Source organism: Acanthaster planci, linkage group LG17, assembly GCF_054643075.1.
Source record: "Acanthaster planci isolate LZ-2023a linkage group LG17, COTS_SCS, whole genome shotgun sequence".
NCBI classification, from domain to species: domain Eukaryota; kingdom Metazoa; phylum Echinodermata; class Asteroidea; order Valvatida; family Acanthasteridae; genus Acanthaster; species Acanthaster planci.
The window spans coordinates 5822961-5839964 of NC_141793.1; the positions used below are offsets into that span (position 1 = coordinate 5822961).

The window sequence follows — 17004 nt, forward strand, 5'->3', positions numbered from 1 at the left end:
TTTCGTCACAATGAATTTTTTTGTTGCCAATAATAACCAAACAAAACAAACTCATTTTCCGATCCATACAGGCACCGTACCACTGGCTGTCTTGTTCAGTTGGTCTGAAGATAAACGTGACGTGACGTTATCGGAAAATACACAGGATGGCTGCTTACCCGGGAGAAGGGAATAAGATGTCCAATTATGGATTAAAAGTCCCGACGCCAGAAGAATTAAAACTACTCTGGGAGGAAATAGTCGGGGTAAGCTAGCAAAAGTAGTGAAGAGAATGCAAATAAAAGTTGGAAAACTTGGGTTTTGCGGGGAATAGCCTGTGGCTTTTGAAACTGCTAATTCAACACTGCAAAAAAGTATGATGCAGTTTGCAAACTCAATATCAAGCAGCCCCATAATAAATGCATTAACAGGGTAACGGAACTGAACTTCAGTATTGCTTCTGTGTTACTACACCACAAAGATGGTAATAACTTTTGAACGTAATTTTCAGCCCTTAATGGGTTCGTCGATTTCCGCATGTTGATTTTATAATAATTTCACTCAGTTTTAAATCTTAATACGTTGTCCTCTGATGTATGTTTTGTCCAAATACATGATGATGCACATAAAACATTCAACATTTACCTCAGCAGTTTTATCTACGAATCTGGCTTTTGCTGTACGTCAAGAATAGCAGATGGAATTTGACTTTGAAGGTCAAAGCATTCTCACTTAGCCTGCATTTTGCTCACTTTAAATGGTTTCCTTCAGCGAGAACGTAGAATCCGCGCCAATCACTTGGCGACTAAAGGGGCAGGGTCGGGTGAACATTGGCCGGGAGTTAAAGGTCTAGAACCAACAGAGGAACAGATGAAAACCAAGTTCACTTACTTCAACAACAACAAAGAGGTTAGCAAATAGTCCCCTTAATTCCTCCAAGTCAGTGACTTTAATCGAACTATGTACAGCTAACGAACTAACTGGGCCATTACTGTATTATTCAAAGTTTGAATTGGAAACCAAGAGGTGTGATTAGTGTTTTACTGTGTGGGAAGAGCTTGCCGAAAAATGCTCTTTACAGAAATACCTTTCACCGTGATTCCAACTTGTTTGAATGTTTAATTTGAAACAAATTTTCAAACTGGTTGGTCCTCAAGTTCAATTGATGCCAGTGTCAAGTTGTTGGATCGATCACTGATGATGTGGATTTGGAGCCCCTGTCGGTTAAATTTGAAACAATAGTAATAATAATTTGAATCTGGTAACATATTTTGCAGTTTAGCCCCAATTCCACATACGATCGTCTATTCCACGTGAAGGAAGGCTACGAGAGTAAATTACACAGGGATGATCGTGAGCATACAATTGGACTAAATGTAAACGAAGAGGTAAGACTTGGTTGATGTCTGCGTGGCGAATTTCGCCTTTTTTCATCTCAGGCAGTGGTGTAACTGGGGAAGGGGGCAGACATCCTTACTCTACTGGTGGCTTCCCCCCATTTAAAATCTTAGAATGAACACATTAAACGTACCATGTACAAGCCATATTTCATGTCCTATCAATGTACATGTGCTTTACCCCTCAAAAAGGTGGTGCACACTCTGGATGCCAGTTATGCAACCAGGCGCGGTCCTCCCCCAACTTTTGCCTAGGCCCCTCCCCGATGAAAAATGCAAAACAATTGCAAGAGAAGCACCGAAAGTTAAAAGGAGACGTGACGTGCAAAGGGTGTAGCCCCCCCCCCTCTTCGAATAGCACTAGAACCGCTCCTGTAGCCCCCCCTCTTCGAATAGCACTAGAAACGCTCCTAGGAGCGGTTCTAGTGCTATTCGAAGAGGGGGGGGCTACACCCTTTAGGATCCTACGTATGCCACTGATTCCCGGATTTGGAAAAAGACATGTGCAAACAAGGGAGTACATGTACAAGCAAGGGACTGAGACTTATCGAGGAAAGTGGTTCTAACAGCAAGATAACAGATTGGAATTCAATGCAACTCGTGATTTGCATGACCAACACCCCCCCCCCCGCAGAGCCTCAAAGGTGGATTGCCGAATTTTCCCATATTCTGCGGGCAAAATTTCGATTTTTGTGCTGACGAAAATACGGAGACAAGATTTCTTGGGGGTGTGTAATAATGCGGTACAGTTTGGGGGGCAGTTTGTTGCTCATTGGTTTTACGGATTGAGTAAGGTACTGACAAGCTCATGGGATTTGTACAAGTTTAGTAATAGAAGCATGGCATAGATACTAACAATTTTCAATGCATTTTCAACATAAGATGAAGCAGGTGTACTGACTACATTTGTCGAACAAAAACACTTGAGATTTAATTTCAGGGACAGATCTTACCGTTCGCTGCAATCTGTTCAGAGCTACAGTAGAGCAGAAATTAACACGAACATACTAACTATATACACGTATACATGTACATGGTCATGATGAGTTTCCGGGCTCTTTTCTTCAGCCAAGTGAATCGATCGAGGGGTTGCAGTTTTGTCGTCAAAATATCAAGGACACGACGGAGGTCATGCGGTCCGATCCGGTCTGCCTCGTCTGTAGAGCCCCATGCCTGGCATGCGTGGTAATTTAGTAGGGCCCCGTTACCAAAGCTTAATCCGATCACTGCAGTTGCCATGCTTGCAGCAAGTACTTTCCGTTTCAGCATTCACAAGTGATGAGATGAGTGATAATCTGACAGATGTAGTTTCATGGTCGTTGGCCACAAGCAGCACGGTTACTGATGAATGCTGATTTTGACAAGATTTGGCACATTTATGGATCCGGCATGGAAGAGTGAAGTACATGTACCTTGTACATTAATGATCATTCGTTGTGTTTCTTGGTTTAAAAATATTTTCTGTCATAAATGAGTGAAGTGCTTTGCATGTAGGATTTGATTTGAAGTTGAAACTATTCAAAGTCACAGTGACTTCAGCATGTCCAGAAACAAATATTCTGTACGTTCTGCTTTCCGAGCAAGTAACATTGCACGTACCCCACGTAAGCCAAATTGGTCAGAGGTGGAATGCGAGTACCTGCTCCAGGAAATCCAGAAGAATTTGCCAATGATACGGAGCCGCAAGCCCAACTGCAAGTGGTCCAGCAAGTCTGCCAAGGCGGACATGTGGAACCGGATGTGTGCGGGACTTCACATGAAACGGCCCACCGTCATGAGATCGGTGGCCGACCTGAAGGACAAGTGGAAGAAGCTGCAGTTTATGGCCAAGCAGTACATCAGCCAAATCCGGGTCAACAGCATGACCAACCGCACCCCAGATGGCCTCATTGTCATACCCAAACTTGTGTACCGAGTCTTGGAGGTGCGAGGGCAGGACCCCAAAAAGTTAGGATTTCGCAGCGCAGTGTGGGCGTATGACTATGAAATGAGAACAGACAACACTAGTGCAGGAACACTGAATTCAGGAAGCAGTTCTTCAATGGAACAGGAGGCCGCATCTGCCATGCAGAATCTAGAGCAGAACAGTCAAGGTGAACCATTCAATGAGGAAATACTAGATGATGATCAGTGGTACCAGGAAAACAGTCCGAATCAGTCAGAATTAACGCTGCAGATCGAGAGTGCAGTTTCCCTTAATCCCGCTTACAACCAGGCTGGGCAAAGTGCATTGTGTCATTCAAAAGGTTCTTCCAGCACAAGTAGTGATACCATACCAACAGTCCCTGTATCACTTGAGAGAGCCGTGTCTTCCAGTCAGGCTGACATCAGGACAACATCATATTCAATTTCCTCTCGGCTTTTGCATCAACGGGAGACAAAAATGTCCGCCACTAAGCGCAGTTTTAAGCACCGCATTCAGGCAAACAAGCTTCAGTCACAAAGCAGATCACCTCCTCATGCATCGTTGGACAGTCAGCTTCACGGTTGCAGTCAGGGGCCACTAAGCTCACAACCAAGGTTCCCCCAAGACAGCCGGGGGGATCCTACATGTAATTCAGTGAGCAGTGAGCCTGACCACTCCTTCTCTCCTTTGGACGAGCCACAAGCAAGCGTGCACCTGGAGGCTGACGACCAACCCTTACCCCTTGACCCTGGGTCCAAGGCTCGGGATTCCCCACACATCTCGGCACCTCAATCCAGGAGGCTCTGCCCAGCAGGCCTGATGACACACATCTGCGATGAGCAGGTGGTTGAGCTCCAACGAGAAGTCCTGCAGGAGGAGAGAGACAAGATCCGGCTAGAGAAGGAGGTCTTGGAGATGCAGCGGGAGAAACTCAAACTGGAGATGATGTTTTTGCGACAGAAAGTTAATGGATCACGATGAGATGATAGCAGGCATGTCTGCACTTCCAGTATTTGCTGTCTGTGGGCTATCTGTATTCGAATATGTGCACAAATACCCTACTAGCAATTAACTGGTTTATTTGTAATTGTTTAAGTTTACAAAATAACCAAGTACATGTGCATTTGCATAAAAAAAACATGTGACCGGCCTATGCCAGATAATCTGTAGCAACAGGTGCACTGATTTTTTGGGGAAAGCAAAGTTTAAGAAGGGAATAAATATGTGCTTAGCCAGACTTAAATGCCAGTTGAAGACTGTGTTAAAAGAATGTTTGTCGCTAATGCCCAAGTTGTAGATGAGGGCATCATCAGCGTCTATTATCCCGGGCCGGTCTTTAAAATTAGTGCAAGACAGGCTAATGTAAGCACACACTTGGTACATGTATTTATTTCTGTTCTCTATTATTCTATTTATTTCTATTTTGAGTCAAAACAAACTGAACAATGAGAGATTTCCAACAATTTTGTTTTAACAATTTTACTTCATTTTGTAAAAACCCATCTTGTCATATTATGGTATGTTCCTCTCACATGGAGTTGTAAGCAACCTCCTTATACGGTGATTGGCATGCATGTGGTGCGTACTGTATTAGGTGACGCAGACAGCCAGTGCTTTATCAACTGTTTAAGACCAACCACGTGACAGGCTTTGACCAATAGGAACGGCTAAATTGTCTTGGGTATTTTTGACTAAGCAACATTTATGCTTTGCCATTCCTACATAAGATTTATCCATGCCTAGGATTTCTGAGGCCTTCTCTCATCTTTACTGCTAAGCAGGGTGTTTATTTCAGAAAGGTACTAAAACAAAATGTACTTGTAATAGACCCACCACATAATGATGTCATGCCTGTGGGGACTGCCATACATATAGGTTATATGAAAACAGCAGGAAAATTACCCCCCCCCCTGAAAATACCAGAAGTTTGAGATCCCCACAGCAGTGTAACAACTATGGTATACATTTGTGTTGGCCTATAGGCATCCCTTTACGTACCCATTTCGTGTGCTCTGTCAACCTACATTCTTTGATTTAACTTGGGATCTTGCAGATTTTAAAGAGATTGTGTGAGAAACCTTAAAAGGAGGACAATCCCAGTGAAGAAAAGTCCTGAAATCAGGAAAAATCCTGATAAATCTCTCCCCTGCATAGGCCTAATTGCTTAGCCTCCACCTAATGTCAGATTTCCCATTGCTGTCAAGTGGTTATAAGCAATTTTTATGCTTGTTCATTTGCAACCTGTCCTCAAGATCTATCCAGATCTCTTAACTAGGCATGTACATATTTTCAACTGCTATAGTGGTGTTTCCTCCACTATTAATTTCAGATTTTAGTTGTCATTTGTCGCTTAGAGTGTATTGTTCAGACAGAGTAGGACATTTCACTGAGGGCACAGATATTAGAAAAGAATAGCATAATGAGAGGACAGTACAGTAGGTCCTCAATAAGAATATCATACAGATCCAAAGAGATGGGAGACAAGGACCGAGTTCGGGCGGCTTGTTCCCTTATGTTCACGATCAGCTCGATTTGTTGTTCGTGGGTCAGCTGCTCAAACGCCGGGAACAAACAACCGGTTATCGCTGGTAGTTAGTGACAAGCAACATGCAACGTGGCAGCGTCCAAGTAGGCTACATTATTCGAGAGTTAATGTTTGGATGGGCGAAATTCTTTTCTATATAAACAGGAACATTTTGCAAAACTTCCCATTGTCTATGGCTTTGGAAGCCATCTCTCTACTTTTGCAGCTGTTCAAAAATCAAAATCTCACGAGTTTTTCCGTGTATTCCGGTAAAACCCTGACGAGGAGGTGGTGTGGGATCCTATTCCGAGAACAGTGTTCTTGAGTCGTGTTCCCGCCATTCGAGCACGAGAACAAGAAACCTGTGTCAAGAACAGGCCACCCGAACTCAACCAACGACAGTGACGGGTCTTTGTATTCTGTTTATTACTAAGACTGTGTACAGTGCGGATGAGTGTAATATGTAGTTTAGTGTTTGAAGGCAGGTCAAGAAATAGTCAACTTCCAGAGTTTGCCAATGGCCATGTTTGCGTTGTTTTGGCTAGTCTAGGACTGTATTTTCAAAAGTCCTTCTATCGTTTCTTCAGGAGTCACAAAAGGCAATCCCTGTCCTGAGTTCTTCGGCCTATGGCCATCGCCCAATTCTGGAAGCCCCGTGCCGGGAGCACGCACGAATTGAGAGGGTCATGAAAGGATTCTACCGGACCAGGGGCACAAACCTTCCCGAATACGGCTCTGAAAATTAAACAGAAATTTTCTACCAAAAGAAGCAATTCACAGTACACTGTGCTACCAAGAATTTTCTGCCGAGACGACATTACACAGAATAATTGGAAGTACATGTAGTCAGCATCCACATGCTAAAGGCTTTGCCATTTGAATAAGTACACACGCACTTCCCTGGGAATTGCTTCTTACATGTATCTGATAAGTTCAAAATTGGGGGGGGGGAACATAAGTTTCTCTCCACAAGTAAACTGATGTTCACCTTTGTGAATTTGGTTGTCTTTAATGTCACATTGCAAGTTTAAAGCGATACATGTACATGTACTTATTACTGGTTTTTATCCCCCTGGTATTTGTCAGACTGCACCTTTTATAATTTTGATCAAAAACAGGCAGTCATCCATGTATGTGTATATTCTGTACTTACGAAGTGTTTTCGAAGGAGACAAGTCCTAAAGTCTTCTCATTTGACGTACATGTATTATGACTTGTGCAATGTAACAGCAAGCTTGTAACTCTAATTTGAAATTTGTTGGCATTTTCAAGAAATGATTCTTTCATAATTAGAAGCAACAAATAAGCCAACATGCTGTGTTAATTGAATGTTATGGCCACTGTAAATTGGTTAATGTACATGACAATCTTTATTTCAAGCACTCCACGTCTAAGGAAGTGTGGAACATTATTTCATATGTATGTACAATTCATATTTTGAGCAGCCTTTCAGACGAAAACAAAATGAAGGCTCTGTTTTTAAATACACATAGCTTTTTACTGTTGTAGCCATGCTGTTCTTATAAAGTTTTATTTGGTCAATCTGATTGGACGATTCAAATGTTTCTTGCCTAATAATTGTACCAAGGTGCAACTGCTGAAGGAATCGGAATATGGATAGAATTCATAGACCTGAACAAATGAAACACGGTTGTCTTGAAATCTTGAATATTTTATGGACACTGGACCTTCAGAACGTTTTGTATCTCAGCTCTGACAAAACTTTTCAGTTCTGCCAAAACTGGGACAAAAGCAGAATTGTGCATTATGTGAAAGCATGACCAAATAATATTCATGGACCATGTGCAAATATCAAAAGCCCTTTATGTATTATTTTGTGGACTTCACCTGTATCAAAAAAATATTCAATATTCATTGCTGTATTTATTTCTAGAAATAAAACGTTACCTTCATGTTTTCTTATGCCTTTTTGTTCAAGAACTCAACAGAGGTTATGATTAAAGAGAAAACCTTCAGTTGGAGTGAAGATGGGAACATTAAAAAAATACCCTTAAACATTCGACTGGAGAAACTTTTGACTGACTGTTCTGGTACTGTTGCTTAAACCTTCCCTGATCATCCAAAATCCACCAGTGGTGCAAGAAACCAAGTGTAAAACGTTGGTACTTGTGCTTTAAAAGGGTTACATGCGAGTATTATGCTCAATGTCACGTAAAGGCCTGGGCTCTGCCTTTCTCATTCTTGCCAAATTGTCCCGTTGGAATTTCAAGGATGTGGGCGGGTTAGAGTTGATGCTTGTCTCGAGATGATGCCCCTTAGATAACAGAATCAAACAACGTACATTACTGTGCCCTGGGCTACTGGCAAAAACTACACGTTAACCACATTTCTGGAAATTGAGATTTTAGGAAAAACACTAAAGTGAATTATCACCTGCTGACCAGTCTTCCTGCCTGAGAAGAAAATTGCAAGCATGTCTAGGGACACCTCCATGTACGTGTAGTAACATAAAGTGATACATTGAGCAGTCCGTTTCTGTTGAGTACAAACTGCAGGCTTGTCGGACGTGTTCCGCTCACACGCCCTGTTTTGTCCTTTTTTGTAGCTGTACGATAACTATTGTGGGGAACCACACAAGTTGCTCTGAAAATGAGTAATAAGGCCATTTTTCTTTTCAATAAATTTGGTTCAATTTGCATTGGAAAGAGCAAGCAGCTTCATGAAAATAGTGTCTCTGTGTGGGTGAAGAAATATTGACAGTTCCAATTACTTTACATGGTGCAAGATTTTCTTGAAGGCCTGTTACTCAAAACTTGCTCTGGTGACTTACGACTTGGTTCTCAGAGCAGGTCGGTGTCACCACAACATGGTCCAGATTTTGTAAGTGAAAGAAATATTCCCTCAGCATGGTGCCAACAAGGGCGGTCATTAGGAAATAAGGCCCGATACTCGGTGCCAAGTGACAATGTTGTTAGAGCTTAGAACCTGCATTAGCTGTGCAAGTTACCTGGAAAAAATGCCTGGTGATTATACACTGTATTGCTTGCCACTAGTTTACCAACTGTTTTTCTTTCTGATAAGGGCCAACTCGGTGATTTGGTTATGATATGGAGACTGTAGATGGTGTAGTTGAATAAGCCATGACAGCCTGTGACATCACAAATTCATGTTGATTTGCATATCCAGTGGTACAGAGGGCACCTGACTACTTTTCTGCAGAATGTCCACAAAGCACATCTGTGCGTGATTCCAGATATGCCTGGAGTCTTCCTTTCTCACATGGAGACATCTTGTAGCTACTCAACTGTTTCTTAGTCGAGTTTGAGAGATCGTAGATAAGCAGGCTTGCAAAATGTGTGTGGTGGTCTGCACAGACCAACAATGGCCGCAGTTTTAAGCTCTCTAGGCACAATTGGCCACAGGCATGCCCATGACAACAAAGGCCTCTCCCTGCATCAAATGTCTATAGCTTTCATAGTTTAGGGTGCTTGGGTTCACCTTCACCAGTTGGTAGTCTTCCCAGAAGCCCTGCCCAAGCCTTCTCCACCTGAGATAACAGTCAAATATAGAGAAAGGTTGGATGTCAGTATAACTGCAAATTAAATATGATGGTAAATATACATGTCCTTTGGGTAGGTTTCTGGGGAGAACGACTGAATTCAAGCCCCATTTACACTTAAGAATTTGCTGCACTGAAGAACCTGTTGGGTATGAATACAGCTTCATTGTGAAATTGTGATTCAAACAGCAAAGAAATGGAAACGCATCATTCTGAATACCCCGGTAACAAAATAACTGACAAATACAAAAGCCGTCATAGACCATGTCACACTGGTAGAAAGCCGTGACACAAGATGCAAAGCTCTAACCCAGATAAACTCCAAAGGTTTCTTCTTTTTTCAAGCTGCCGATGTTATGCTGTACAACTAGAAATCAAAGTTTCCAATCATTGCTTCGTGGGAGAAAAAGCAGAGCCATCTAAGAAGCAGCAGCAAATAAGCCTGGCAGCCGTTTCCAAACGTTTTAGCCTCCTAATTAATTGACAAAAGTGGCACCAACTTCTGATGAAGCTTTTGTTTGACCAGTACCTGTTTCTGGGTGACCTCTGGTTCCCAGAAGGTGCACAGGACCACATTGGACCTGTCTACGCGCTCCTGGTTACTGAGCTGTGACTCTATTCGCTGTCGAGCCTTCTCCTCTGGCAGGCGATCTCTGTCCAGAATACGCTTCAGAGCCTGACATCAAGACATCAGAAAAAACGGCAACCAAATGGACCAACCTCGAAACAAACTGAGAGCTTACAAAGTGGAAGGTATGAAACACTGAATCTGAATGAGGAAATAAATGAAATCCGTCTAAACACTTTACAGTACAATTTTCATAACATTCTTAGCATTTATGCATGTCATTAGCCCATTCCAAAGACAACCTAGCTTGGTCATTCCTTGAGGTTGGGGCACAATTTGTGACAGTGTCCATTGTTACGTGCGTGAACAGCTATTTCCCTGCAAGGCTAAATACAGAGGCGTGTATGTTATTTTTCCAGAGTAAATGACCTACTCTACAGGTCATGACAGGTGGTAAAAGAAAACTTAATAATTCATTTTGTTTAATTAGAACTACACAGGCAAAGGGACTTGGTAATGTTGAAGCAACTGACAACTGTGGTGAAGATTCTACTTGAAGATGGTGTGGCCAACTTCATCCCATGCACGATGCTATGATTTTACTGTCATGAATAATACATGAGACCAGCATCATGAATAGAGGCGTGTCTCACCTCGTCCTGATGAATAATGCAGGACCACACCTCATGGCAGAACTCATCCCAGCCAGCCTCTAGCAGCACAGCTGCGTCCAGAACGCATACCAAGCAGCCCCCCGCCCCCAGGGTTCTCAGCTCCTCCCGCGCCATGCTGGCAATCTCCGGCCAGATTATCTGGTTCAGCCGGTCCAGGCGCGACCGGTCTTGGAAGACTTTGGCCCCTAGGGCACGTCGGTTGATGCTGCCATCTGATCCGACAACATCTGTAGCAAATCCACCCAACCCCCAAAAACAAAGCCAAAAAATCATTCTCTTTCTGCACGATACCACATACTCAGTGTTTCAGGTGGATAGTTGATTAGCTGTCTGTGGTAACAGGTGGTAATAAACCGAGTCAAACCTGAGGAAAAACCAGTTTACCATCTTTTCAAATGGAACTAGTCCGACCATCTTCCCAAAACAAGCTACTAAATAGTTAAAATATATCCAATGGAAATTTATCCCTCTACATTTGGCAAACCTCCCCTCCTTAGTAATGCCAGAAGCACACGTTGCGATCTGTTTCTCAGAACAACTATTAACCACTTGCTGCCGGGTGGTTTGAAAAATGCAGTGCACACACACGGGACATTTTCAAGATTTTCAGTTTTCAAAATTCTTCAAAAATTTATCATTTCAATTAACGGATGTTTACACCCACAAGAATGACTGTCTGGTGGCTACTCTAATCTGACAGACAAAATCTACTGACACCTGAGTATTTCAGCCAGGCCTGTAGCCTTGTAAAAAGAGCCCAGATTGTGGTGTGTTATGTAGCGTTCTTTTGTTCACGAACCTGGCTCAGTGTGCTGCTGACCTCTTTCCAATAGGGGCCAGATTAGCGTGCAGCAGTGCTGTGTGGCTTATTGCTGCAGTGGTGGAGCGCTTTTGTCCCCAGTGGTAATCCGCTCGCTCTAAATGCCCCAAGTGGTATACTGTTTCAAACAAGGCTGGATCCACTACTGAGAGTGAAAAAATGTTGGTAATGCCCAGCAGCCTGGTCTTTTGTTACAAGTATGGTCTTCTGTTACAAGGCCCAGTTCCTTTTGTCTGATTTCGTAGATCCCGGCCATGTGTATAAAGAATACGTGTCCGGTACTGGCAACCTCAGCGGCAAGTGGTTAAGGCTCAGGTTTTTTATGAGAGCTGGCAAATTACATCTGTTCCTAATGTATGGATTCAACCATAACATTACACAAGAAGCATACAGCCCACTGACAAAGAGGTTTGTAGCCCTCTCTTTTTCCCGTAATACCTAATGGAAATAAATGTATTTCAGCCCCCACCTTGTCCAAACTCTGCCACTACCCTCCTGAAGCCCTGGGTGCCCGGTAGGTAGGCTTTATGACCCAGCTTATCACAGTCGATAACCGCCGCACCCTGTCCTTCCAGCCGCTTGCAGACTGCCGACTTGCCGCTGGCTATGCCGCCAGTCAGACCAATCACGTACGGGGTGTCGGACAGGCCTTTCTTCTAAAGGGAAATTGTAGGAGAAAGTGGCAGAGAATAAAGCCTGGCCTTGGTTCTCACCAAGTCCCGACACTGTCGACCAACAGATAAATTTGATGAGGCACCATTAATATGGTGACACTAACGTCACATGGCTCATGTCCATGTTCAGTATCAAATCAGGGGAGACGGGGCAACAACCGGCAAGCAACCCCCCCTACCTCTTTTTTTGATTCACAGGAGACAAACGTTGCTCAGCAACAATGTACCAGAGTTTCAGGACTGTCACTGGGGTGAGAAATTGTTTCATACATCTTGAAAAGGTCTGCTTTCATAAGTCCAATGATTTCATTGTGGTAGTGTTTCATCCTGTCACCTGCCCACCTGTCCTGAGGACAGGCAGAAGCAAATTTGGACAGGCTATTTTTTTTCTCTTTGACAATTTACAAATAAATCTTTAAACTCTCAAACATCGTCCAAAATACTGGATGCATATGGCCTCAGATAGCACCAAGGTTGTCAGTTTCAAAAATATTTCCTGGGAGAGGACAGGCAGATATTTCAGTCCCACATAAAACCCTGGATAGTGGTGTCTTGTCATAAAAGTCTGTATTTTGGCTCAAAATAATATCACTCCTGGCACTACGTTTCTGTGTAGCTCTAAATGACTGGATTCAAACCTACAGTCTTCCCATGGGATCTCGAACTCAAGGCACCAGACCTCAAAGCATCAAATCGTTCCACTCAAGGTTCCTCTAGCTTCTTTCAACTCACCACAGGTTCCTTGAGCAGTGTTCCCAGCAGTCGCATCCTCTGTGATGAGGAACTTATCTTGGCTTCTTCGTGAGCAGCGTGCTTGATGTCCTCAACAAGAGGTATCTCATGTACGTCTAACACACACAAACCCTAAACACAAAAAGGAGAGAGTACATCATCTGATTGGTAGGCTGTTAATCACACCGACTTAATAAATGGCATAATCTAGTGTGACCATTACATTTTTTTTTAGGAGCCTTTGCTCCACAGGGATACACGTGGGCACACTGTGCTATCCCTCTGGGACAAAAGCAGTCACTCAAAAGATGGCTACCGTCTCCATATCCCGTCAAATATATATATGAACAATGGGCATGCCCAGTGGGTACCTACAGACAGACAGAATTTCAGTCTCAACTCAGAATGTGAAATCTTGTGTTATACTTTTACCCTAAGCTGAGAAAATAAAATGGCTACTTGTAGTCAGAGAAGATATATTCAGGCTTGAAGAAAACAAATCATGTATGTTTCACTTTCATGCCATGGAAAGCATGATTCATGTGGCGACAGATTCTATGTTACATGTACATTCCACTCTGCTTTGCGTCTTGAAATAGAACATTTATTCTGTCACCTCATAAAATCATTCTAGCCACCGCACTTGCGCACTTTCATTAAGAGTATACTGTAATATAAGGCTGTGATCTTACAAAAACTGGCTTAATCATTTCACCTTTTCCTGTCTGTTCTTGTTCACCGCATCACCTCCTCTCTTGGTTTCCTCGCTGACCACAATGCACCTCATCTCCGGATCCACGATGCTGGGGCCGTAAGGGTCCGAGATGGGCACAACGGAGTCCGGCTGTAGGATGTGGGGTTTGACGTCACGGATGAAGTCGCAGACAGATGCAATGCGAGCGTCCAAGGGCTGGATCAACTCTGGCAGTGTTTTCCCTATAAACCAACCAATTGTGCAAACACACACAAAAAATAAAGAAATAGATTTATCAGGCCTTAATACACCTAATGGACTGAGTTCCCCAAATGTGTGCTCATCAGGTATTTTCATAGACATATGAATATATTAGATTACCAGGGCACTAACTTCTCATTCTCTGCGTGGAGAAAATTTGATGCCATCCCAAAGTCACAGCAAAATCTATCAGCAGTGCATACGCGTGTGCATATGCATTGTCTAATCAGAGCAAATGAAAGAAATGCTCACTCTGATTGGGCATTTTAGTTTCTGTGTATCGGCTTTGTTGACACATTTTAGAGTACGGACACAGATATACATATAGCCGTGCAAAAGCCGTAAAATATTTCAAGTTTTCCTTAGGTTTGTGCACCAATACAGATGCGCCCAGCACGCATCACTTTGTAAGCGGGTCGGCGCTCTAGTTTTTCTATACACATGTTGCTCTATGGGTATATTAGCAGAAAACCTTTGTTCTTACGGTTAAGCATAGACCTGTCTGTCACTCCAACTGTTATCTTCTCTTCTGCCCTTATGGCCGATTCGCTGAGTAGGATTTTATGTCCAATGTGAATACAGTCAAACGTACCACCCAGAACCACACTCCCGTAACTTTTGACTGCTGAGCAGTCTGAACTGATACTTTTGGCATCAGCTGGTAGAGAACTATTTATGACTGAATTGGAATCACTGCCATCCCGCGATTTTAACCAGACAGATTCGGGAATGATTTCAATGTCAGGACTAGTCGGAAATGTAAACCACGACTTGAGCAGGGCTTGGAGCGAGCCCTGTGATGAGCAGTCAGTCAGCACAAGGCCGACTTCCCTGGGGAGTACTCTCGGCGGAGGTGGGGTCCCAGACCGATTACTGAAGTTGTTTAGCAGGACTCGCACATCTTGCCCAGCCTGCACGGCCGACTGCGCATAGATCGCAGTGATGGTCGTGCAGACGTCCCGAGTGACAGGAAGCAGACTTTGTTTATACGGTTCCTGTTCGTGGTCTAGGCCCGGCTGCAGTTGTACGTAAAGTGTTTCACGTATGCAGGTGGCAGCATGACACAGTATTGGACTGATTCGCTGGATGAGTTGGTTGACGGGTGCTGTCAAAATGAGAAGCCCCGTCCTGCAACTGGGATGCATCTTGGTCAGAGAATAGCTCAAGCCTACATTATACACAGAACAAAGGACAAAAAAGAGACAGGGCTACCGACAATTAGTACAAAGCTAAGGTAGTGGACATTGAACCATGCACTAATCATGCGACAGCATCAAAGTGAATGCGTCACACGCACAATGTATGTAAAAGACATTAACGCGAGAACCAGAACGCGAACCAACATGCATGTGTACTCCATTCATCTGCACTGTACTTTCTGATTCACAATGACATCATACTTTGGTACTCTATACTGCAAAGCAACTGACCACGTGCGGTGAATGGTTTGGGAGGCTGAGAAATTTTTAATACCAGGACGAATCTCTGTCTGGTTCCACCCTTACATTGTCATTGTGAATCCATAGTCTGCATTATGAGATTTTGGAAAGAATACCACATACGGACAACACTTGACACCCTGTGCACAAACCCTTCACAACTGGTCTGAAAAATTGTGTTTTCTAAGTGAATACCTCAATATTTTCACAGCTAAATTTGACTTTTTAGGACATTTTATTGCTTTCAGATGGCCAATGGGTCACTGCAGGGAAACATTTGCAGCACCCATACATAATTATGGAATTCTTTTTTCAAATATATGTACGTACCAACTCCCCATCTTACCAACTATTGACAATAGGGAGCATGACCGAGACCTACCAGTACTTAAGTAGGAGTCCTACTACTAGTATTAGTACTTCTAGAAACTGTAGAAGGTATACGTATTTGGTGCCTCCTAACATAAGTTTCCAGAAGTAGAGTCCTACAAAGGGTAGTACCTCTGTGCTCCATCTATAGCATCTATCCCAATAGTTGGGATGATCTTAACTAGGCCTATAGGCCTAGTGCTGCAGTTGTGTACATCCAATATTAGCTCTACTGAGTGGAACGTTAGTACATGTATTCCTCTTTTTCGAAAAAGAGGAATAGTAACGCTCCACTCAGTAGAGCTGACCCAATATTAGTTGGCAAATTTCTGTAAAAAAGTTTCTCAACCTTCTCAAAATTTTAATGCAGCTCACACCTGACATAATTCATCCAAAATACAATGTATGCCAGCCAGGTATTTCATCTGAGTATGAAACAAATATGAAATAATTCCAATTTCCTGCAAGCCTGAGTTGTCACTTGTTGATAACACGCCCTTGTTACTAAAAAAAATATTAGAAAACTGCTGTAGCCTACGGCATGACTTTGACTAGCACTCTGTGCTAACTATAGCATTGACGTTATACATGCTTTACTTGGGATTGTCTCAAAAGTAGTTGGAATTTGATACCTGGGGCCCCACCGGTCACCATGGCCACCATGACCACTGCACATCCCAAACAGCAGAGGAAAGATTTTCATAGTGGGGTGCCAGTTGTGAGACCATCATGCAGTGTTCTGCATGGTGGTGGTGCCGCCCGGCACTGCCCACTGTGGTTAGAACACTGCCACCATGTATCAGCTATAAACAGGCCGATCCATTCAGCTCGTCATTACAGAACCAGCAAAAATGAAGGACCATGCCCCCCAGTCAAAAAAATGTAGGGGGCCACTGGTTCCCCACCCTTCCGCCATCAGTCATGCATGTACCTCTCACCCTCGGCAACGGGCCATGGCCAGCAGTAACTAAGTATACATGCTACTTCGAGAACTCAAAGTCACTACTCTGTCACGGACGGAGTACAGAGTGGTGACTTTGAGTTCTCGAAGTACATGGGGCCTACATGCACCCTACCCCCAGAACTCCCTCGTGGGAGCTGAGAGGAGCGGACGTCGGACCCGGTACTCCACAGTTCTGGGGGTACAAACCTACTCCTCCCTACCACCCGAGGCTAGGCCCTCCGTCATGTCCCTACTCACTACTACCATGTCCTGAATATGAATCTGATTCAGCGCCATAACAAGACCATCCTCTTTTTGCACCAGTGGCGATACAGCTTCTCATTTAATTCGTGCATTTGCCCAGAGTTACAACTGTACAAAATCTTCAAAAACTTACAAGTCAAGTGAACTACACGAATACCGGCTCGCGCGGCGGCCTGCGCCTCAGCTCATACTATACTATAGCATAATGCATTAAAAACTAGATCGTGCCCTTTGATCTTT

At 43.5% G+C, this 17004-nt stretch overlaps 2 protein-coding genes across 5 annotated transcripts; one reads left to right on the top strand and one right to left on the bottom strand.

Annotated features, from left to right (window-relative positions):
- On the top strand, positions 1 to 7826 carry LOC110989259 (cilia- and flagella-associated protein 90-like). Of its 2 annotated transcripts, XM_087147913.1 has the most exons (5): positions 1 to 245; positions 751 to 888; positions 1257 to 1367; positions 2445 to 2561; positions 6394 to 7826. In XM_087147913.1, exons 1-5 carry the CDS (start codon positions 147 to 149, stop codon positions 6550 to 6552), a joined length of 624 nt encoding a protein of 207 aa, XP_087004039.1. In that variant the 5' UTR covers positions 1 to 146; the 3' UTR covers positions 6553 to 7826. The 2 variants fall into 2 exon arrangements, with proteins under 2 accessions (XP_087004039.1, XP_022109202.1); XM_022253510.2 differs by lacking the exon at positions 2445 to 2561 and having other exon boundaries at positions 40 to 245.
- LOC110989257 (bifunctional coenzyme A synthase-like) lies at positions 6785 to 16991 on the bottom strand. Of its 3 annotated transcripts, none has more exons than XM_022253505.2 (8): positions 16898 to 16991; positions 14234 to 14917; positions 13510 to 13730; positions 12795 to 12926; positions 11858 to 12044; positions 10548 to 10795; positions 9856 to 10002; positions 6785 to 9314 (listed from the first exon to the last, which is right to left on the bottom strand). In XM_022253505.2, the coding sequence occupies exons 2-8, from the start codon at positions 14892 to 14894 to the stop codon at positions 9240 to 9242; spliced, it is 1671 nt and encodes a 556-aa protein (XP_022109197.2). In that variant the 5' UTR covers positions 14895 to 14917; positions 16898 to 16991; the 3' UTR covers positions 6785 to 9239. The 3 variants fall into 3 exon arrangements, with proteins under 3 accessions (XP_022109197.2, XP_022109198.2, XP_022109199.2); XM_022253506.2 differs by lacking the exon at positions 16898 to 16991 and adding an exon at positions 16765 to 16891; XM_022253507.2 differs by lacking the exon at positions 16898 to 16991 and adding an exon at positions 16634 to 16758.
- Positions 16992 to 17004: the final 13 nt, after the last annotated feature.